Genomic DNA, 21,709 nt, shown 5'->3' on the forward strand with positions numbered 1-21,709 from the left:
ATTTTCCATCTTTTTTCTTGTTCCCTTCTTGAACAGTGGGGTTACAACAGCGATTTTCCAATCCAGACACCAGCCTGTGACACAGACCATGCAGACACCAGCCTGTGACACAGACCATGCAGACACCAGCCTGTGACACAGACCATGCAGACACCAGCCTGTGGCACAGACCATGCAGACACCAGCCTGTGGCACAGACCATGCAGACACCAGCCTGTGGCACAGACCATGCAGACACCAGCCTGTGGCACAGACCATGCAGACACCAGCCTGTGACACAGACCATGCAGACACCAGCCTGTGACACAGACCATGCAGACACCAGACCATGCAGACACCAGCCTGTGGCACAGGCCGCACAGCAGGTGTTTCCTACGTGGAACCTGCCACAGGATTGGGGGCGGTGCCGGAGTTCAGGGAGCAGCCGCCACTGTCCAATAGACAGGCAGCACGCGGCTCAGCCAATCTGGAGCAGGGGCTGGCCCCTAGCCAATCCGAGGGCAGGAAGTGGGAGGGAAAGCCAATCAGGTAGCCGTGCTCGGCTGAACCTCAGCCAATCCGGGGGCAGTATGGGGCTGGATTCAGCCAATCCGGCTCCGCACTGGGCTGGGTTCAGCCAATCCGGGCTCCGCACTGGGCTGGGTTCAGCCAATCCGGGCTCCGCACTGGGCTGGGTTCAGCCAATCCGGGCTCTGCTGCCCCTCCCCCCGGCAGTCACGAGCGGTGTCGCTGAGCGCGGAGTGGCGGCGGTAGCGGCTCAGAATCGGCCCCGGATCCCGCACTCGGACTCTCTGTCTCCCGCCGCCCTCACCATGCGCTGGCCGCTGCTGTGCGGCGCTCTCGGCGTCCTGCTGTGCTGGAGCGGGAGGCTGTTCGCGGATTCGATAGGTGAGCGGGGCCTTGGGTCAATCGGCCCCGGGGCCCATCCTCTCCTGCCCCCCCCCCCCCCTTTCCTCCCAGGCTTTAACTACAACAACGGGCCTCGCCTCCCGGGCCCGGCCTGCGGGAGGCCGGGGGTGACATTGGGCCCGGCGTCTCGGTTATGCCGCTGCGGTGAGCGGCTCCTGTCCCGGGGGGAGGTGAGTGACTATCCCCCGGGGACCCATTCCCGCCCTGAGTGCGAGATGGTGGCTCCCCCTCCCCGCAGCCTCTTGTTTCTCCCTCCCCCCCACCCCCCCCCTCTCCCTCCCCCCCACCCCCCCCCTCTCCCTCCCCCCCACCCCCCCCCTCTCCCTCCCCCCCACCCCCCCCCTCTCCCTCCCCCCCACCCCCCCCTCTCCCTCCCCCCCACCCCCCCCTCTCCCTCCCCCCCACCCCCCCCTCTCCCTCCCCCCCACCCCCCCTCTCCCTCCCCCCCACCCCCCCCTCTCCCCTCCCCCCCACCCCCCCCTCTCCCTCCCCCCCACCCCCCCTCTCCCTCCCCCCCACCCCCCCCTCTCCCCCCCCCCCACCCCCCCTCTCCCCCTCCCCCACCCCCCCCTCTCCCCCTCCCCCACCCCCCCCTCTCCCCCTCCCCCACCCCCCCCTCTCCCCCTCCCCCACCCCCCCCTCTCCCCCTCCCCCACCCCCCCCTCTCCCCCACCCCCCCTCTCCCCACCCCCCCCCTCCCCCACCCCCCCCTCTCCCCCACCCCCACCCCCCCCCTCTCCCCCTCCCCCACCCCCCCCTCTCCCCCTCCCCCACCCCCCCCTCTCCCCCTCCCCCACCCCCCCTCTCCCCCTCTCCCTCCCCCCCACCCCCCCTCTCCCCCCCCCCTCTCCCCCCCCACCCCCCCCTCTCCCCCTCTCCCTCCCCCCCCTCTCCCCCCCCCTCTCCCCCCCCCTCTCCCCCACCCCCCCCTCTCCCCCCCCCTCTCCCCCCCCCAAAAGATGATGAATTAAAGTCTTTTAAAAATGGCCCAAAACCCTCCACTTTTCAGCTGGACAAAGGGGGAGATTTCCTGTTTTTCCAGGTCAAAATCCTGGGACTTTCCTGAAGCAACATCTGAACCGCAGTGGTTTGAGATGATGGCCCACCACCACCTTGTGGGCAATTAATACTGGCCATGCCAAATCCATATCCTGAATATGAATTAGACTTTCATAGAATCCCTACAGTGCAGAAGGAAGCCATTTGGCCCCTCGTGTCTGCACCGACTACAATCCCACCCAGGCCCTATTTCTGTAACCCCCCCACTTATTTACCCTGCTAATCCTCCTGACACTAAGGGGCAATTTAGCATGGCCAATCAACTTAACCCGCACATCTTTGGAGTGTGGGAGGAAATTGGAGCACCTGGAAAAAACCCATGCAGACACGGGGAGAATGTGCAAACTCCATACAGTGACCTGAGGCTGGAATTGAACCCAGGTCCCTGGTGCTGTGAGGTAGCAGTGCTAACCACTGCCACCATGCCCTATTGTTAGGGAGTGGTCATTGGGTGATATCCAGGATTTAAAATGCTGAAGATTTTCGATGGAATGCCCATACTGAAATACCCTTTTCTAAATCAGTATTAGAAATCATAGAAACCCTACAGTGCAGAAGGAGGCCATTTGGCCCATCGAGTCTGCACCGACCACAATCCCACCCAGGCCCTCTCCCCACACACTTACCCGCTAATCCCTCTAACCTACACATCTCGGGACTCTAAGGGGCAATTTTTAACCTGGCCAATCAACCTAACCCGCACATCTTTGGACTGTGGGAGGAAACCGGAGCACCCGGAGGAAACCCACGCAGACACGAGGAGAATGTGCAAACTCCATGCAGACAGTGACCCGAGCCGGGAATTGAACCCAGGACCCTGGAGCTGTGAAGCAGCAGTGCTAACCACTGCTACCGTGCCGCCCCTTTTATTAGAACTAACATTCGGGTTGAATTTATCTGTGCTGCTAGTTCTGAGTTCAGTTTGTTTAAATGCATGGATTTTAATATGTAATTTTTAAGTTAGTGGTGCTGATCTAAGCTTTACCATTCTTTAAGTTTTCTGTTTAAGTAACTATTATTGATCTTGTTTACATCTCCACACTCTTCCTGCCTTTTGTAGTAGTCGGCAGCCCATTCAACTGAAAGGTGGTTAGGTGATTTTTAAAAAAAATATGGAGTGACTTTCTCCTGGGCATCATCTGGAGGTCTCCTGGCCAATCTCAGCAGGGGATGGGGGAGTATCAAATACTCATGTCTGATTATCTATTGTAAAGCATACTGTAATAATATGCCGAATTGTTCTAAACCCATAGAGTGCTTATTTCAGCAGAGGTTTACTTTGTGTACTGGGGTGGAGTCCTGTTGCTCAGGAAACCGCTTGCTTACGTTTGATTTTAAAAGTTGGCACAGTTTCAGTGCTGAAGGTAGAGCTGTCATCTGTGCTTAAGTGTGCAACCCTTATTCTACCGGTCAAGATCTGCAGTAGAAATTCTCTGGCTTCCCATCCCATGGAATAATATCAAGGGTATCAGCAGTATTTCTGTTAAATTAAATGCAGAGGCTCAAAGGAAAGCATGCACATTTTCTGGGGCAGAGATAAAAGACAATAGATGCGACAGCTGCTTGATATCTTTGAGTTAGTAACAGGAAAGAAGGCTTCTTTCTAATATTTTTACCTGAAGAAATAAACCCATCTGTCTGTGGCAAGGGATTCCAGGCTTTTCGTCACTATGGGCTGCAAAGTGTGTAATGCAAAACCTTGGAACCCATATAACGTTTCTATTGTTTGTGTCTCAAGTTTTGCATACGAGCAGATCTTGATGTTCTGATTTAGGATTCATTCACCACGAAGGTAACAATTTCAAAGCAGCCCTTTTCAAACCTCTGGACAAACAAGCAGACTGAGTTTCCCAAACAGTGATCTCGATTCCTGGGGAAACTTGTGTACCAAGGGCACCATGTTATCTAATCATATTAGAGTGCTATAAAATGTGGAGTTGCCATTTAAATTTAAATTTTTTATAAGCTTCCTGTGCCAGGATAGTCTCCTGACCTTGGCACTGGGTAGGTAAACTTACAGATAAAGTACTCTTTTATTTCACATTTGATTTGTATCTTGGCAGCAATGCTCATATTGCACACCACCTTCTGAGGAGCAGAGATTCTTTTAGGGATCTTGGAGGTTCCAGTACCAATTGAAGTATTTTTTCCTCTGTTTAAAATACTTAGCTTTGAACGTAACTTCACATATTCTATTTCCAATATTGATGTTGTTGACTTAGTGTTCAGGACTGAAGTAATACAGTTGATGGCTTTCCATGATTTTTATTCACTCAACTTTAGCAACTACCGTGTACAACATTTGACTCTGTTTATTGTACTTTTTCTAGAGAAGTGCAGCAATTTTCACGATTGTGCTAATTGCAGTTCTCTGAACCACACGAATGTCAACCTGACCTGCACCTGGATGGTCTGTACAGGTAAACAATTTTACTATGTCCTATTATAGTTTAAGAACCCTTTCCATAGTTAGGAGAGTTCTTTAAGTTTTGCATTTGGATAACTAGATTCCACCTGGAGTCCCTTTTATTTTGCTTTATATAAATTGCACTCCAAATTTAAGCTGCTAAAATGAGATGACAGTTGAGATTTTGTTAAATCCTAAAGTATTTTGGAGTACAGCTGCTACAGTAATTTGACAATTTCCTACCAGATGCATTTGAGGCAGACTGGAGACTATTAAATGTAAGGAACAGTTTGCAACGCATTTCTGTATCAGACTGTTCAAATTTGGAGAATCTCAAAGGCTACAATCTGGAGATGTGGTTAAGGGTGTCCTCCGTGGAGATAGAAATGGAGTTGACATTTCAGATCGTGTGACCCATTGTCAGAATCCTGAGAGGTCGATGTCATACCTTAACACACTCCCCATAGATGCTGCATGACCTGTTGAGGATTTCCTGCATTTATTTCCATTTCAGATTTCCAGCCTCTGTGTTTTCTGTAGTATATCAAGATTCATTCAGATGCTATGAAGATGAATAAGAAGATACGGAACAAAGGGTAGTGAAATAAGATTGGAGTTAAAAGTTATTGTGTTTAAAGGAAAACTAATGTGGAGTTGGTACAAGCACCATAGACTGGCTTCCTTCAATCCTAGAATTCCTATAAAGATATTGCTAAATAGGTCTTGAGAACATGGGTGAAAAGAAAATGTGAAAGATATTGGGAACCATTTATTTTCCAAATGTTTAATTATTTGAATATAATATAATGCAGAACAAACATTTAGAAGCATCGACAATTACATTAGAATACTTTGGAAATGTTAGTGGATGTTAAGGATGAAGTTTGATGGGTCCATTGATCTTTGTTTAAATTTGACTCTTCTGTTGCTGATAGGGTCTAAAATAATTCTTGTTTGGGTCCCTCATTTTTGTATACTTTACAGTCTTGTTGCTGGTCTTTTGTCTTGTTTGCATTGTCAGTGTCTATATGTTCAGTGATGCTGCATTCTTTGAATATCAAATAGGTGGATAAAGTTGGTTTAAATTTCAAAATTTAGTGAGGGCGAGGTAGCTTGAGCGTAGTTCTGCATTAGCAGTGGAATAATAGTGTTACTTGATCTAACACTTGTGTATAACAAATGTACCTTCTGAGAGAGCACTACCACAAGTTCTGCTAGTGGGTAATTGTTTGAAATCAGGATTCTCTTAAGTTTATTTTATCATTGGCAATAAAACATACCACTTGAGTAGAATTGCATTGAATTCAAAAAGTTGTCCATTTAGTTGATGTTTGGCGATTATGCAGCTTTAAAAATAGGCACAAGAGATATTCATTTAATTCTAGATTTAATTGCAACCATAATTTCATGAGATGCCTTAATTTTAGTGTTGTAAGTACTACTTATAAAAAGAACTACTCATCAATTTTGTTTTAATAGACACTGCTCCAAAACTTGGCAGCTAGCCTGCAGTCTGGATATTTTTTTTGCTCTGTATTACTTTGGCAACACAGTTACTGGAACGTCTTGAACAAAATAGTGAATTTTGGAGATTTAGTAATTTCAGGGAATGTAATATAAATCAGTTCTTCAGTATGGTGACCTGAAATAAGTGATGTTTCTGGTCTTCAAGCATATTCTAACCAAAGACATTTTAAACATAATGCAGATTGCTACCTAGTCTTTTGTTGGCTCAGGAAGAGGAGATAGAAACTGTAAATTGAAATGAGATCTTGCAATAATTGTTAGTGATATTTGTTTGTGTATCTAATGTCACCAAGCTCATTGCATGCAGTTCCTGTTAAAATGGTTGGCGACTATCCCATTTCTTTTCGTGTCAGAAATGTTTGAGTTTATTCCTGAGTTTATTCAAGATTTGAATACTTTCTGGGAAACACTTTTCCAGTAATCCAACTAACTCGTGTGTTTAATAAGCAAAATCCCACGATATTCTGCACCAGCAACCACATTAGAACAAATAAAACAGTTCTGAGTACTTTAGCTTAAAATGATCACGGCACAAACAGGTGTGCTGACCTCTATGCGTGCTAACGGCATTAAATGAGTAAAAAGGTGAAAAGCATGATTCTGTCTCTGTGGCTCGAGAGAATATTGACTTAGAATAAATTCAGGGCTAACATAAAGGCCCCTAATTTCTTTTTTAATATTTTTTATACTTTTCCAATTCAATCAAATCAAGTCCAATTCAGAGTCTCAACAAGTTGAGACATTTCCGATCCAAGCTGACAAGACAGGGCCTTCACTCCTGTCTTGGGCCTGATCTACATGAGCCAAGCTGATTGGAGGAGGCGCAAGCCTTCCTCCTCCAAGGCTTGATCTGATTTGCATCTTGGCCTAAAGGCCCCTAATTCCTGACACTCCAGTATTGGATTTGTCCGGGTATCCCAATGATGCTCTGGAGAATCCCTCTCAGAAGTTCCCAGGTAAGTCTTTATGCTGCAATTGTCCAGAAGTGCTGACTTACCCTGCACAATTTGCATCCTACAAAGTTATTTAAATCGCTAACTTTAGTTCTGCCAATTTTGCACAGAGTAAGAGAGTTAGAAATAAAAACACTTCTACTTTAGGCCATAACTTTGGGCCATTTAAACCTACCTGCTTTTCCACAGCCAGTGCAGTAAAACAGGGGCCACAGCCTCCCTGAGTTTGCTGGTGTTGCACTGTGCTGTGGCCTTCGGGGACTCTTTCACTGCAGGTTCCAAGCAGCTCCAGCCAGCAGAGGTTTGAATAAAGTTTCCCTGAACAGCTGGGCAAGCTTTAAACTCTTGTAATTCCAGCGGGATAGGTCTTTACACTGGGTGGAAGTTAGAACATAGAAAAACTACAGCACAAACAGGCCCTTCGGCCCACAAGTTGTGCCGAACACATCCCTACCTTCTAGACTTACCTATAACCCTCCATCCTATTAAGCTCCATGTACTCATCCAGGAGTCTCTTAAAAGACCCTATTGAGTTCGCCTCCACCACCACTGACGGCAGCCGATTCCACTCGCCCACCACCCTCTGTGTGAAAAACTTATCCCTAACATCTCCCCTGTACCTACCCCCCAGCACCCTAAACCTGTGTCCTCTCATAGCAGACATTTCCACCCTGGGAAAAAGCCTCTGAGAGTCCACCCGATCTATGCCTCTCAACATCTTATACACCTCTATTAGGTCTCCTCTCATCCTACGTCTCTCCAAGGAGAAAAGACCGAGCTCCCTCAGCCTATCCTCATAAGGCATGCCACTCAATCCAGGCAACATCCTTGTAAATCTCCTCTGCACCCTTTCAATCTTTTCCACATCCTTCCTATAGTGAGGCGACCAGAACTGAGCACAGTACTCCAAGTGGGGTCTGACGAGGGTCTTGTATAGCTGCGTCATTAGTTGTAGCCTAATATTTATTCTTCCAGCTCCTTCCCTGTAATTATTCTTCACTATCCCTATTTTATGTCCTTCCTCTTGTAATGTTCAAACATCAAGAAGGTGGATTTGATCTGAGCAAGAGAAGCTCAACAACCTGTTCCTCTGGGAATTCACTCCTCTAGCAGCCTGCTGAATTTGGAAGTTCAGATATCAACAGCCACACCTTCATTATCATATTTTCCGTTTTTGTTTTCCTCATTAACATATTAGGTCTTTGATCAATTGTCTTTTATTGGTGGTAGCTGTACCCTGTTTTTATTAGTTTATGCATGATACACAAATATAACATTGATTCAAACTAAATCTTTTCTGACTAGGTGCAGGTCACCACAGTGCCCTGTAAACCTGCGGTGGAAGGGAAAGGAGTTAAGCAAAATCAAGTAGTCATCAAATCAGATTACACGAATCTTGTTAACTGAAGAGGTGGCTGTTTCATTGTTTAGATTAATGATGACCTTAACAAAGCAAGTACGTTGTCACCCCTTACTCAAATCTGTAGGCAAAGCACAAGCTTCATAACCTTGTTGTTGAAAGTCGGGTAAGAATAAAGATTTGATTTGGATGTTCTCTTGTGGTATCAGTGAAAGTAATGAACCGGACTTTTATAGTTTCTCCGGAATGTTCTACCTTTGCAACACTAGGCAACCATTTTGGATCATTTTCAACTTTTTTTCAGAGCTTAAATAAAACTACATCCAGCCTGTAGTTGAAATTTTTAGTTCTATATTGAGTAATTTTTTAGAAATTGTGAAGTATATTGTTAAACATTTTGATTTGATTTATTATTGTCACATGTATTAGTATATAGTGAAAAGTATTGTTTCTTGCGCACTATATGGACAAAGCATACCGTTCATAGAGAAGGAAATGAGAGAGTGCAGAATGTATTGTTGCAGTCATAACTAGGGTGTAGAGAAAGATCAACTTAATGCAAGGTAGGTCCATTCAAAAGTCTGAGCAGCAGGGAAGAAGCTGTTCTTGAGTCGGTTGGTATGCGACCTCAGACTTTTGTATCTTTTTCCCAATGGAAGAAGGTGGAAGAGAGACTGTCTGGGGTGAGTGGGGTCCTTAATTATGCTGGCTGCTTTGCCGAGGCAGCGGGATGTGTAGCCAGAGTCAGTGGACATATACAGCATGGGACCATGGTGAAGTGGGCATTAGGATTGATTTTGAATTACTTGAACAGAGCTAGAAGTCCCTCTTCACCAGGTTAACGTCCAACAGGGAGTCACGAGCTTTCGGAGCGCGTCTCCTTCAAGTAAGTTACCACTCGAAGCTCGTAATTCCAGATAAATCTTTTGGACTTTAACTTGGTGTTGTGAGACTTCTTAGTGTGCCCACCCCAGTCCAACACCGGCATCGCCACATCTTGAACAAAACTAACACAGATAAGGTAGACCTGCACCTTTTATTGTAAATCATGATTTTAAAATTTAAGCATGAGAAGTAACACCAGAGTACCTCTTATAATACCCTTGCAATATGATCAGGTGGAAATTAATTGTATGTAATTTAAATTGTGGAGGAGAAATCCTGATCTATTTTAGAGTAGCTGTCTGCGAAAGCTTTGAGTGGTGAGCATCCAAGCAGAGTACTTTATCATATCATGAAGTCTCATCTTTAGGTGTGCCAATATAACTTGCAGTTTTCCAAAAGGTTGCCCCCTCTGAATTGTGATTGCTCCATTCTGCTTATTGCAAAGTGTTCTACTGGTTTAGCTGCAGCCCATATGAATAACCTGCATAGGCTGTTGGTCTGCATTCCAGGAACTTATTAAAATGCCAATGCCACATCATTTGACAGATGACTTGCTGGCTGTTTTACGTAAAACACATCCTGTTTGCTTATTTTGGCCACGTTGTCTCTTCTGCATCTCCTTTGATCACAAAGTTCAGAGGATTAGGGCTAATGGAATAAAAGCAAAATACTGCGGATACTGGAATCTGAAACAAAAACAGAAAATGCTGGGAAACTCAACAGATCTGGCAGCAACTGTGGAGAGAGAAAATAGCGTTAATGTTTTTTGAGTCCGTATGACTCTGCTAAAGAGGGAGAAATGTGATGGATTAAATACTGAGGAGTAGGTCAGTGATTAGTGGGAAATAGGAGAGATTGCAACAAAGATGTGTTGGTCACAGGATAGAGGAAGTGTTAATGGCAGTGTGAGGATTGTAGAAGACTAGTAGATGCACAATCGGTAAAATATCAGAATGTCAATGAGAGAGTAAAAGGTCAGAGTTCAGACAGCTGGGGGGGGGGGGGGCGGGGGGGTGGTTTGCATTGTGTTGGGCCAAAATTTGTTTTGTACATTTGTTTTAAAGGTTCAAGATAGGGAAGAAAAGTCACAGTCTAAAGTTGTTGAATTCCGAGTCATGAGAACTGTAACATGACTAATCTGAGGATGAGATGCTGCTTCTGCAGTTTGTTAGCATCTTGCTCTCATGCCCACATGTTTGTCTTTGGCCTTCTGCAATGATCCAGTGAAGCCCAAGTTGAGAAAGAAAGCGACAGGGAAGTTTGGGTCATGCTTGCAGGCTGAGTGAGAAGTTTTCTGCAAAGTAGTCACCCAGTTTGCATTTATTCACCCCAATGTAGAGGAGAACCACATTGGGAGCAGTGAATACAGTGAACCAAATTGAGGAGATGAGAGTGAAACACTGTTTCACCTGAAAGGGACATTTGGGGGTCTTCACTGGGAGGAGGTAAAGATGTTGCACCATATGTGATTGCAAGGGAAGGTGCCGTGGAAAGGGGATGAGGAGTTGGGGTGACCAGGGTGTCACAGAAGGAGTGGTCCCTGCAGAATGCTGACGGAGGGGGGGGAGGAGGAGGAGAAAGGTGCCTGGTGGTGGCATGCTGGAAATGGCGGAGGATGATCCTTTGAATGCAGAGGCTGGTGGGGTGGGAAGTGTGGACATACCCTGTCATGTTTCTGGGAGGGAAAGAAGGATGTGAGGGCAGAGGTGTGGGAGATGGATTGAACCAGGTTTAGTGTCCTGTCAATCACTGGAGGGGGATCCTTGGTTAAAGAAAAAGGCCGACATGTCAGAAGCACCTTTTTTGAATTTGGTGTTATCAGAACAGATGCAACAAAAGGGGCGGAGAAACTGAGAGAATGGGATGGAGTCCTTGCAGAAAGCAGGGTGTCAGGACCTTTAGTCGGTGGGTGGGGGGGGTTTGTATTGAATATTGGTGGTCAGTCTATCACTGGAAATGGAGACTGGGGTCAAGCAAGGGAAGTGTCAGAGATGGACCATGTGAAGGTAAGAGGATGGAAATTGGAAGCAAAATTGATACGTTTTTCTAGGTCTTGACAAGAACATGAAGCAGCACTGATACTGTCATCAGTGTAATGGTGAAAGAGTTGTGGGAGTGGGCCCAAGTAAGACTGGAACAAGAAATGTTCCACATAACTCACCAAAAGACGGGCAAAACTGGAGTCCGTGGTGGTTCCCATGGTCCACCTGAAAGTGAGACCAGTTATAGGAGATATGTTTGAGTGACAGAACAAAATTCAGCCGGATGGAGATTGTTCACGCTTCTGTTGAAGGAATAAGTGGAGAGCCATCAGAACGCCCTTGAGGGGAATGGAAGTAGAGAAGGATTGGATGTCCATAGTGAAGAAGAGGCAATTAGGCAGGGAACTAGAAATTGCTGATATAATGCAGAGCATCAGGAATCGTGAATGTGGGTGGAGGAGACTGGACAAGGGAGAGAGGATGGAGTCAAGATGGGAAGAAATGGGTGGCTTAGTGGCACAGTGGCTAGCACTTCTGCGCCTCATTGCCAAGGTCCTGGGTTCAATTCCAGCCTTGGGTGGCTTGGGAAATGACGGTAAGTTGTCATTTTGGCAAGAATGGAAGTGGACAAGAGAATAGAGCTGTCATTATGGATACATGTTTTTGGAGGAAGGAAATCTCAAGTTGCCTTCAGAAGGTTTCTGTCTATTTGAGACAACAGCAAAATGTGTAATCCTTGCCTATCTCTGGTTCATAATGCTGACCTTGCAGAGATTGCTGTTCTTTGGGAACTGGTTCTTCCTGCATTTTGCTTGCTGTCATAACGCTTCAGTTGCTAAAGTTGAAACTTAAAGAAGCTAATTATCTGGTTGCCCCAAATGAACCTTCTATTGCAATGATTCTCTTGCTGATGTAAACAATAGTTTGTCTCCTTTACCTACTGTTTGTTTTTACTGATGCTTTCAACTGAATCAGACTGATTATTTTCTCCTCTCTGTTCGCTGTGAACTTCATGTTTGCAGCATGTAGCTGTTGCTGGTTTTTATTGTCCATCCCTCATTGCCCTTGAAATTGATGGTGAGCTGCCTTGTTGAACTGCTACAGTTTGAGGGAAAGGCACTGCACTCTGTTAGGTGGGGAGTGCTAGCTTTTTGACAGTGACTATGAAGGAATAGTGAGTGACCTATTTCCAAGTTTGAATGGTATATTAAATGGTGTTCTATGCACGTGCTTTCCTTGACCTTGCCGATAAAGTTGCAGGTTTGTAAGATGCGGAGGAAGCTTTGGAGAGCTGCTGCAGTGCGTTTTGCAGCTACAGTGCAGTGGTGATAGAGAGTTAATATTAAAGATGTGAATAGGTGCTAATCAAGTAGAATGGCGTTGAGCTTCTCCATCACACTCATCCTGTGTCTGGTTGGTGAGGGGAAGGCTTTTGGAGTTGTTGCCACCGTTTGTGAATGGTTCAGTTAAGTTTCTAGTCAGTGGTGACACCCTAATGATGAAGCAGCTTATGGTGATGGGACTTGGGGCGCTGCCCTTAACAGCTACACCAGCGATATCCTGGGGCTGAGGTGAATGGCTGCAACAACCACAACTGTCTTCCTTTGTGCTAGGTATGACTTCAACCAGTGCGGGGTTCTCAGGCGGTCGCACACTCGCATTAGAATTCAGCTCTTGTGCATGATTAAGCCAAGACACTAATGAGGACTAGAGCTGAATGGCCCTAAAGTGACCCACACTGAGCACCAGTGCATGGGGTGTTGTTGAGTAAGTGCTGCTTCCATCACCGTGCTGTTGATTGGAAGTGGTCTGGTGCGGTGATAATCAGCTGGATTGAATGTGTCCTGCTTTTTGTGGACTGGCCATGCGTGGGCAATTCCACATCGTTGGGCAGGTGCCAGTATTGTAGTGGTATAGCAACAAGTTGAGGCACAGCTAGTTCTGGAGCCCAAGTCTATAGAGCCACGGCTGGGTTGTTGAGGCCTTTATTGTATTTGGTACACATGCCATTTTATCACATGGGGTGAATCAAATTAGCAGGAGACTTGCTTCTGTGATAGTTCTACAATTGTGATACGCCACCACCTTCTTGAAGGCAATTGGAAATGGACAGTAAAATTGCTGACCTAGCCAGTGATGTCCACACCCTGTGAAAGCAGTGAAAAAGTGGAGATTAAGGTGGATTATCCATTTGGCACGTCTGTCTGAGGTTATATATGCTTTAGCCTTGTCTTTTGGACATATGTTGGGCTCTGATTTCATTGAGGATGTTTGTGAATCTGCCTCCTCCATTCGATTTAATTTTCCGCCATTTACTACTGAATGTGGTAGAACCATGGAGCTTTGATTTGATCCATGGGTTGTGGGAGCACTTGGCTGCATCTGGAGTTTGCTGTTTGCATATGTAGTCCTTATGCTGTACCTTCATCAGTCATGGCTGGCTGCACTATCTTGAGCTTATGTTTATGTGGAATTGTGGCTACAGCTCCACCATCTAGATTTTTATGTAATATTGTTTCTTTTTTTAAAAAAGGTCCCAGGTGGAATAGGTCTCATTTGTATTAAAGCATCTCGAGGAAAAAAAGCTGATTTTTAACAATGAATTGAACCTGTGCTTAAACATCTGATTCTGTAGATAGTTGATAACTGATCTCCCTTAATGGTGTTCCAGATGCTGGTGGTGGAGGATGTGTCAACGCAACAGGTCAGCCAAAAGTAAATTGCACATTTTGGAATGAGACGATGTGTGAAGGTGAGAAAGACATTCAATTCGGTAAAGTTGTAATGAAATGCAAGACTTTCTAATGGCTGTACTATTTGAGGCAGTTTTGGTTACCGCTTTTTTTTCTACAGAAAGATGATGCAGGTTTGATTCCTCTTGTTCCCAATTTGCTAATTGTTTTGCCTTTTCTAAAATGAAAAAATAGATTTATAGAAATACAAAGTGTGGGCTGACACAACATTAAAATTAAAGGCAAAACTTCAAACTGCTTCATTGTGCAATAAAGTCTTAAACCTTTGACCTCTAGTCCATGTATGATCAGCTAATCCAAAGTGTTTTCCTTATGCCTATAATCCTGTACAAAAGCTCTTTGTATGCATTTCCCATCTGGAAAACTTGGCCGATTCCTGAAAATGGGTAAACTTTATTCAGTGATTAAATCCAGTAACCCAATTCTAGTTGAGTATTGTAACCAATATTTTATTGCTTTGCTGTGTAATTTTTGAAAAAATTTTAACTGGGTCCAGAATGAGCTATTTGACTTGTGACAGTGACCAACGTGCATGTCAAACTGTACACAGTAGCAGCGCGCAGCTCTGGGATACAAGCCTGCTGTACCTTGCTTGAAGGGCAGGTATTTTTTCATGCGGTCATATATGCATGTCACTTTTTTGACAACCTGGGCATTGCTACCAGACATTAGAAATGTCTTGCACTGAGCATCGGTGCAAAGTGCAAATAAAGTTAAAGTTGACTTATTAGTGTCACAAGTAAGCTCACTGAAAATCCCTTGGTCGCCACACTCCGATGTCAGTGCGGGTACACTGAGGGAGAATTTAGCATGGCCAATGCACCTAATCAGCATGTCTTTTGGACTAGTAGTATGGTTGCTGTGCAAATTAGTTAGTAAAACTGGTTACCTCCAGTGAGTTTAAACATTTTTTAAAGTTTATTTAAAATGCAAAATGTTAAATTCTGAGTCATTGTGTAATCTCCCTACTGCTTAGCCATTCATTAGTCATTACAGTTGTAATGGAATTTGAACTTCCTTTTTACAGTTTTGATCCAATGGTAATGCAATAGGGCAGAATTGGCAAATGGAATTGGGACACAAGGCAGTTCCTCTAAGGCACCGTGGTTGAAGGGAAAACTATATAAACACAAGTTCAATAAAAGATGGCAACTGAAATGTTCCCAAGTTGTAGAATTACTGATGCAGGAGGTCTGGGTGACACAGTGGTACTGTTTAACACTGCTGCCTCACAGCGCCAGGGACCCGGATTTGATTCTGGCCTTGGGTGACTGTGTGGAGTTTCCACATTCTCCCGGTGTCTGCATGGGTTTCCTCCCACAGTCCAAAAATGTGCAGGCTGGGTGGATTGACCATGCGTAATTGTCCCAAGATATGTAGATAAACTGGATGAACTAACATGGCAAATGTGTGGGGTTGCAGAGATAAGGTGTAGAGGGTGGACCTGCACTGTAGGGATTCTATGGAGATACCCAAGCCCACTGAGGTTCCTCCTCTTTCCACCCCTTTTGAAGGGAGTGCTGCATATTTTTGGGTGCCTATCTTCTGCACTTTGTAGAATGTATTTCCATTTTCTTCCCCCAATTACCCATGTTGAATTACATTTGTGACACGTCTTCCCACTTTCCCGATCTAATGATCATTGTATTTTCCTGCATCCTCAAAGTCTACTTCATTACCAAATAAGATAAATTTTCTCCTACATTGTCCTTCTTTCACCCGTTTACCATCCAACTTGCTGTCTTTTTGCCGCTTATCCTTGAGATTAAAAAGTAAGCAACATTTACAAATTCATAGAATCACAGTACAGAGTTTTGGACATTTTTGGGGTGGTTTGCTAGATAAAGGTACAAGTCTGTTTAACCCCATCTTGTCAATTGAGTGGAAAAGGCTGATGCGAGTTGCCTTCAGAGTGGCAAATGGTTATTTTTTTTAAACCCGTGCTGTAGCTTTAAATTCTATGTAAACGTGACTTCCACATTATATGATCTGTTGACTTACCTGGTACAAGTTGTAGTTGCTATTTTAAATAGTTGTCTTACTGTTCTTGTTCTTCAGCCTCTGGAAATACAACTAAGCCTTCGACTCCCACTCCCACTTCAGGTAATGAGAGAACTGTATGGGTTTCTGTGCGTATCTGATCCAACATCAGTCTGAGGATACTGTAGCTTTTAAATTCTGTATAACTGTCTTGTGCAGTATGATATCTGTTGCGGACTTAACTGGTACAAATTGTAACAGCTGCTTGTAAATGTTTTGCTTGCTGTTTTTGTCCTTCAGTCACTACACACACAACTGCAACTTCAACTCCTGCTTCATCTACCAATTCTTCAAACTTTACTTCAGGTAATGGGAGAATCTGATAGGTTTCTGCGGGTTAACTGTGATCCTTGTTTCTTTAGAGATGTTTATACGGGTGATTGCTTTTTTTTGGTGGGAACTGCTTGCTTTGTTGGAACCTGTAACAAAAACCCATGTTGAAAACACTCAGCTCTGGCACCATCTTTAGAGAGGGAAGCAGTGACTTTATCAGAGCAGATGCTACCAGATCTGAGCATTTTCCAGCATTGCATTTTTATTTGATTTCTCGCATCTGCAGTAATTTCCTTTGATAGACCTGTATTCTGGGCCTGGGATTCTTCTCTGATATAATAATGCCGGACAATTCCCTGACTGGAAAGATGGCTGGAGAGAACCGGCATATCATGTTGACCAAATCCAAGCTGTCTGTATGAATATCTGAAATTGATCGTTTAGCTTTGACAACATCAATCATGATGTAAACCTATCTGGTAATTCCACTAAACCGGTGGGCTGAAAGAAAACAATTGGGCATCTATAAGAAATGGTAATATCTTTCCGCAGAAATTTCTAGCAAAAGTAGTACCACTGGCAAAAAAATCTGGTATTCATGTTGGTGTAATTGAAAAATCCTATCCCTTTTGAAATGCTGTACATCCCTTGTATTTTCTAGTTAGTGGGTAAAGAGCCAGGGAGTGGCTAATTGCTTGTTCAACGAGCTAATATATTGGTTAGTGAGCTCCTCCTGTGTTTGGTATTGAAGTGCTAGGCATTGATAATATGATAGGTTCAAGTTGCTTTGTTTGAGTTCCGGATATTGCCCAATACAGGCTCCCACCTTCCCCCACCCCCGCACAAAGGTTGCTATGTGTAACTTTTACTGCTCCAATACACAGCCATAAGAAGAAAATGGCCAGTTGTTAATATCCAGTCTCGCTGTGACAATTTTGACCATAAAATGGTGTATGTTTATCATGTTTATTCCATTAACCACCTTCTGTTATGACTTGCCTGCACAGCTACCTTCACTCCGGTTAGCACTGTGGTTACTCTGACACCCAATACCAGCAGCCTTACTACAGCAGGTAAATGTGAAAGCATGTTGTATGTTCTCAAATTAACTTTTGCTTGGAGGTAAAAGAATATTTCCAGTAATGTTCCTGTATATTTGAACTGGAACAATTAATACAATAGGAACTCAAAGATAATCTAAGGATTATTGCGTATAGGAACCAGGAGTGAGGGGCCATTTGATTCTTCAAGCCAGCTCCACTATTCAATAAGATCATGGCTGATGCACGCGCCCCTTGTTGTTGTTGTTCTCCTCTCACTCCCCTCCACCCCCACAAACCCTTGATTCCCTTGCCCAACAGAAACAGGCCCAACCCCTGCCTTAAATAAATTCAAAGACCTAGGGGGAAGAGAATTCCATGTCACAGCAACCCTTTGAAAGAAAGGCTTCTGCTCCTCTGTCTGAAAAGGGAGACTTCTGAAGTTGTGATTCTCACTGATCCCTATAATGATTTTAGTGCTGTGGTGGAATCTTTTGCATCTGCTCTGTTACTTATTCTCCAGGGAACCTATTGGCTGCTTGTGTTTCTTTGGTTGATGGGACACTTGGCCACCTGTGGGTCCTCTTCTCTTGGACCATTTAAAGGAGAGTGCATAATGACCATGCCCAGAATAAACCTGTGCTTAGTTTTACATTTAGTTTTACAAGTATGCAGAATTTGTTTTAATCCTGATGTGTATGTTCCATTTTTGACAGGTACAAGTAATGGGACAACTCCTGTGCCATTGCCACCACATAAGAAATCTACTTTTGATGCAGCAAGTTTCATTGGAGGGATTGTACTTGTGCTTGGATTACAAGCTGTAATCTTTTTCGCTGTGAAGTTCTGCAAAACCAAGGATAGGAACTACCACACGCTCTAAGCACCTCACTATTGGACCACAGTGACTTGGCCGTTGCTTGCATTGTTGGTTCACTATGTTATGTTTCAGGAGATAACACACCACTCTTTAGAATTAGCCATATCTTAATGGTAAATACGGTATAACTTTTTTAAATTTGGTTTTGACTTGCCATCATTTGTTCAACAGGCCTGTAACATTTAATTGATCCAGACTTAATTTAGTACTGGGCACGTGGATTTATTTGGGGGAGGGAAAACAGCCATGCCTTAAATAAATGTGGCCTTATTCCTGCTAATGTTTTGTCCATGGAACAGGGGCATCCTTCAAACAAACTAGAGTTCTGTATTCACAAAAGTATTTTCTCTTTAGACTTTTCAGTGTTAAAAAGGTTGATTTGTAATCTAGAGCTGCCAACTGGGCTGAGAGCTGTAGTAGAGTATGTAAATGATTTTGTGAATGTCCCAAGCTGAATTTGTTTATTGGATTATTTGCACTAGATCCCGACGTTGGCCATTTTTAGTTTACATTCTCCAGAGTAACGCACTCCACTTTCGGTACAGTGTATGAGTGTGGTTGTATGCCATGCACGAATGGGGTGTAAATTAGAAAGCATGTTATCCACTTTTATTTGGACTTCACTACTGGTGATTTGGATGTTTCATTTGGTTCCACTATTCTCCCTGACCATCGGCTCTTGTGAAATACTGCATGCTATGGTACTTTGAAGATTTCCACTGTTGCGATAATATCTACATTCTATTGGTTTGTGTAAGTGGAAGAAAAGGACAAATTATACGCAGGAGAATTTTATTTTCTAAGCAGTTGTCACTAAAGTTGGTAGCTCTTGCAATGACCTTAATGTGAAGAATTTAACATCTTAGCTTGAAGTAGTTCTGTTGATGTGTGAAGATTGGAAGACAATCATTTCGGACTAAATTTCTAAATCTTGAAATGTGTGGTACGACATTGCTGTTTAATTCTGGGGTTGGTTGGTTGTTTTGATACCTTTTGATCAGTTTGCTTACAATAACTTCACAGTAATTACTTTGGGGTTGGAGCAGTGTGCTCTTGTACACCTTGGACATGAAAGCAATTGAAATGTGAATGGTAAGTTACTGCATTGGAAGAAGGGGTGGGGGGGGGGGGGGGGTGGCAGGGGAGGAGGAGGAGGAGGAGGAGTGGTACAAAAAACTATTGACCTGATGTAGGTGATTTGAAAATGGACAAATGGATTACCCAGATATTTCATGTGGGGACTGGTGAGAGGGTTTTTGTTTTGAAATTCAAAATATATTCTGGTATAACTGTCTCTCCCCACTTCTCCCTCATCCTTTGTGTACACAAACTGTGGCTTTACTTGCAAAGCAGCATCAAAAGCTGAAAATCATGCCCCAGCCCCGTCAATTTGAAGCCAGTGCACAGTAACTGGTTCCCAGAATCAAGGATGGGCAATCTGAAGTACTGAGAATACCACAAATCTAACTCTAGCCCCCCCCCCCCTCCCCCTTAATGATAAACTACATAGAAATGACACTTGCTGCATGTTTCAATGTAGTAGGAGTGCTGCTCAATTGGCCACCAATATTTGGGTAACCAGAGTACTTTCTGAATGCTTCAGATAAGCAGTGCTAGCTAAATTGTACATTTTAAAAATGGCAGTCTGTTTCTGACTTGTAGAATATTAAAATCTGCTTAAAAAACAAACTGATCTTGTAATATTCAAGCAAATGCCTTCAAGTGCTCTACCTTGTTTATAATGCATTATCTTTGTCTCATTCCTGCATTTGTTTTGTTGGTCATCTGAAACCAAAGGGACTGTGTTAATTTGTTCTTTGTGCAGCTATGCACACCTTTGCATTAAATTGGCAAAGCTTTAGTTAAACTGCAGTGTCTTATGATCTTGGGCAACTCACTTGGATATAACAAAAGACTAAACTGCATTCAGCTGCGAGGGGCCTTGTTGGTGATCCATGTTGTTCAGCTGCTTTAATTGATTGCACTGAATTGTTCATTGCACCCACACAGTACTTTGTAGTTGTAGCTGCACAGTGTATTTCTGTCCTCCAGTTTCAGGTGCTCAGGATTTGCACTACATCTCAGCTGTGCAATGGAGAATTGAATTCGGGTTAAAGTGCCTTAAGGATACCTTGCAAGCCATTGACTTGAAGTATGGCCAAAAATCTAATTAGAGGGCAGGGGGGGATATGAGAAAGAGAGGATGTTAATTTTGTTTTGGAAGTGCTTTGTTCAGAACTCTGCTGCCTTCACTTGCCAAAGTGTGATGTAATGTGTAAAAGCTGAAGCTTTTTTGGATGCCTGCTTTACCTGTAACATTGTGAAGTGTTTTTACACCCCACAATATCTCATTGAGAACAGAATGTGTAACCATACCAACCAATAAATTTCATGTTTTACTTGTTTGTGTGTTTCTGGAGTTGCTTATTTAACACTTGTCAAGCTTAGTCACTCACAGAAGAGTAACTGGTTCAATTGGTAAATGCAGTGTATGATGACCTGCATAGCAAGGTTGCAATTCTATTGATTTTGCTGGAAATGCTGGGATTAAGTATCCTGTGTTTCTGGTCAGATGCAGCAGAGTGAATTAACTTTGCTGCTTTTAATACAAGTGAATGTGTGGGGGTAATAGTTCTGTCACCTGCCAACATTCCTGTCTCATGGAACCAAATCCTAGCACAGGTTGGAAGGCAAGTGGAGGAGGAAAGAAATGGATTGTTAGAAATGTCACCAGGAGAACGTTTTTGGTTTCCATCAGAAGTTAATTGATGTAAACTGTTAGAACTCTTACAGCCTCATGCAGATCAGTTCCTTTCCTGTTAGTCAGCAGGTATTAATGGCTTGTCTGTGCTAATTGCGGTTCTATCCAAGCTCATCGCATTTTTATTGGATCCATAATTTAAATGCAGATTTTGGAGAGACTACTTTTGCTGAATAGTTTTGCGTGGGGGGGGGGGGGGGGGAACCAGCCTGGCTTGCAAGAAGATGGTGAGGAAGCCATAGCTCCCACAAATAATGCAAACACATTTTTTGATCAATTGTGAATGTTTACTGCAATAAAATAACATTGTCTGGAATTGGTCAAACTTAATCGTTCGTGTTCAAGCATTCCGTTAAAAAAATGGACTGCAAGAGTAGCCTGCAGTGACCGTAAACTGGAAAAACTTGATATAAAAAATAAAACCGCTTTCATTTTTGGATTGTCTGTGCAACGTGGCTCCCTGGCAATTCTCCCAATTATTTCTGATTTAGTCTGAAGTCTTGCAGGTCTCTGAGAAGATTGTGATGAGTTGGTTCGTCCAATTCTGGCAATAGTGCTTCCACCACCTTGTTACGGAGTCTGCTTGGAACCTTTTTTAAAATAGATACAAGTTTGTCAGACCATGCTGAAACTTGTGTAGAATGTTGTTTAACATTATGCTCACATCCTTCCCAAAAGCCAGTCGGCATGAAGTGACAATGCGCATGTTCAGATGTCTACAGGGGGTGACACTGGTTAGCACTGCTGCTTCACAGTGCCGGGTGACTCTCTCTGTGGAGACACAGTCACCTGGCACTGTGAAGCAGCAAAGTGATGCATTTTGGTAGAGCTAATGTAGGGGGAGCTATACGATAAATGGCAGAACCATAAAGGGTGTAGA

At 44.0% G+C, this 21,709-nt stretch overlaps 2 protein-coding genes across 2 annotated transcripts in view; one reads left to right on the forward strand and one right to left on the reverse strand.

Annotated features, from left to right (window-relative positions):
• The first annotated feature begins 569 nt into the window (after window positions 1-569).
• Window positions 570-20,473, forward strand: cd164 (CD164 molecule, sialomucin). The gene is made up of 7 exons (XM_078213535.1): window positions 570-888; window positions 4,299-4,388; window positions 13,754-13,834; window positions 15,894-15,938; window positions 16,116-16,181; window positions 17,156-17,221; window positions 17,905-20,473. Exons 1-7 carry the CDS (start codon window positions 570-572, stop codon window positions 18,069-18,071), a joined length of 834 nt encoding a protein of 277 aa, XP_078069661.1. The 3' UTR covers window positions 18,072-20,473.
• ccdc162 (coiled-coil domain containing 162) overlaps window positions 19,715-21,709 on the reverse strand; it is a 224,150-nt gene continuing 222,155 nt past the window's right edge. The window contains exon 51 of the mRNA XM_078213536.1: window positions 19,715-21,419. Coding sequence (XP_078069662.1) covers window positions 21,306-21,419 — 114 coding nt within the window. The 3' untranslated portion in view covers window positions 19,715-21,305. The remainder of the gene's footprint in view (window positions 21,420-21,709) is intronic.

Source organism: Mustelus asterias, chromosome 5, assembly GCF_964213995.1.
Source record: "Mustelus asterias chromosome 5, sMusAst1.hap1.1, whole genome shotgun sequence".
Classification (NCBI taxonomy): domain Eukaryota; kingdom Metazoa; phylum Chordata; class Chondrichthyes; order Carcharhiniformes; family Triakidae; genus Mustelus; species Mustelus asterias.

Excerpts from the sequence above, each read along its gene's own strand:
- cd164 (XM_078213535.1), top strand. The coding sequence starts at position 570 with ATGGGGCTGGATTCAGCCAATCCGGCTCCGCACTGGGCTGGGTTCAGC. Across the intron at positions 15,939-16,115 it reads GACTCCCACTCCCACTTCAG|TCACTACACACACAACTGCA; the intron begins GTAATGAGAGAA and ends TTTGTCCTTCAG. Across the intron at positions 16,182-17,155 it reads TTCTTCAAACTTTACTTCAG|CTACCTTCACTCCGGTTAGC; the intron begins GTAATGGGAGAA and ends TTGCCTGCACAG.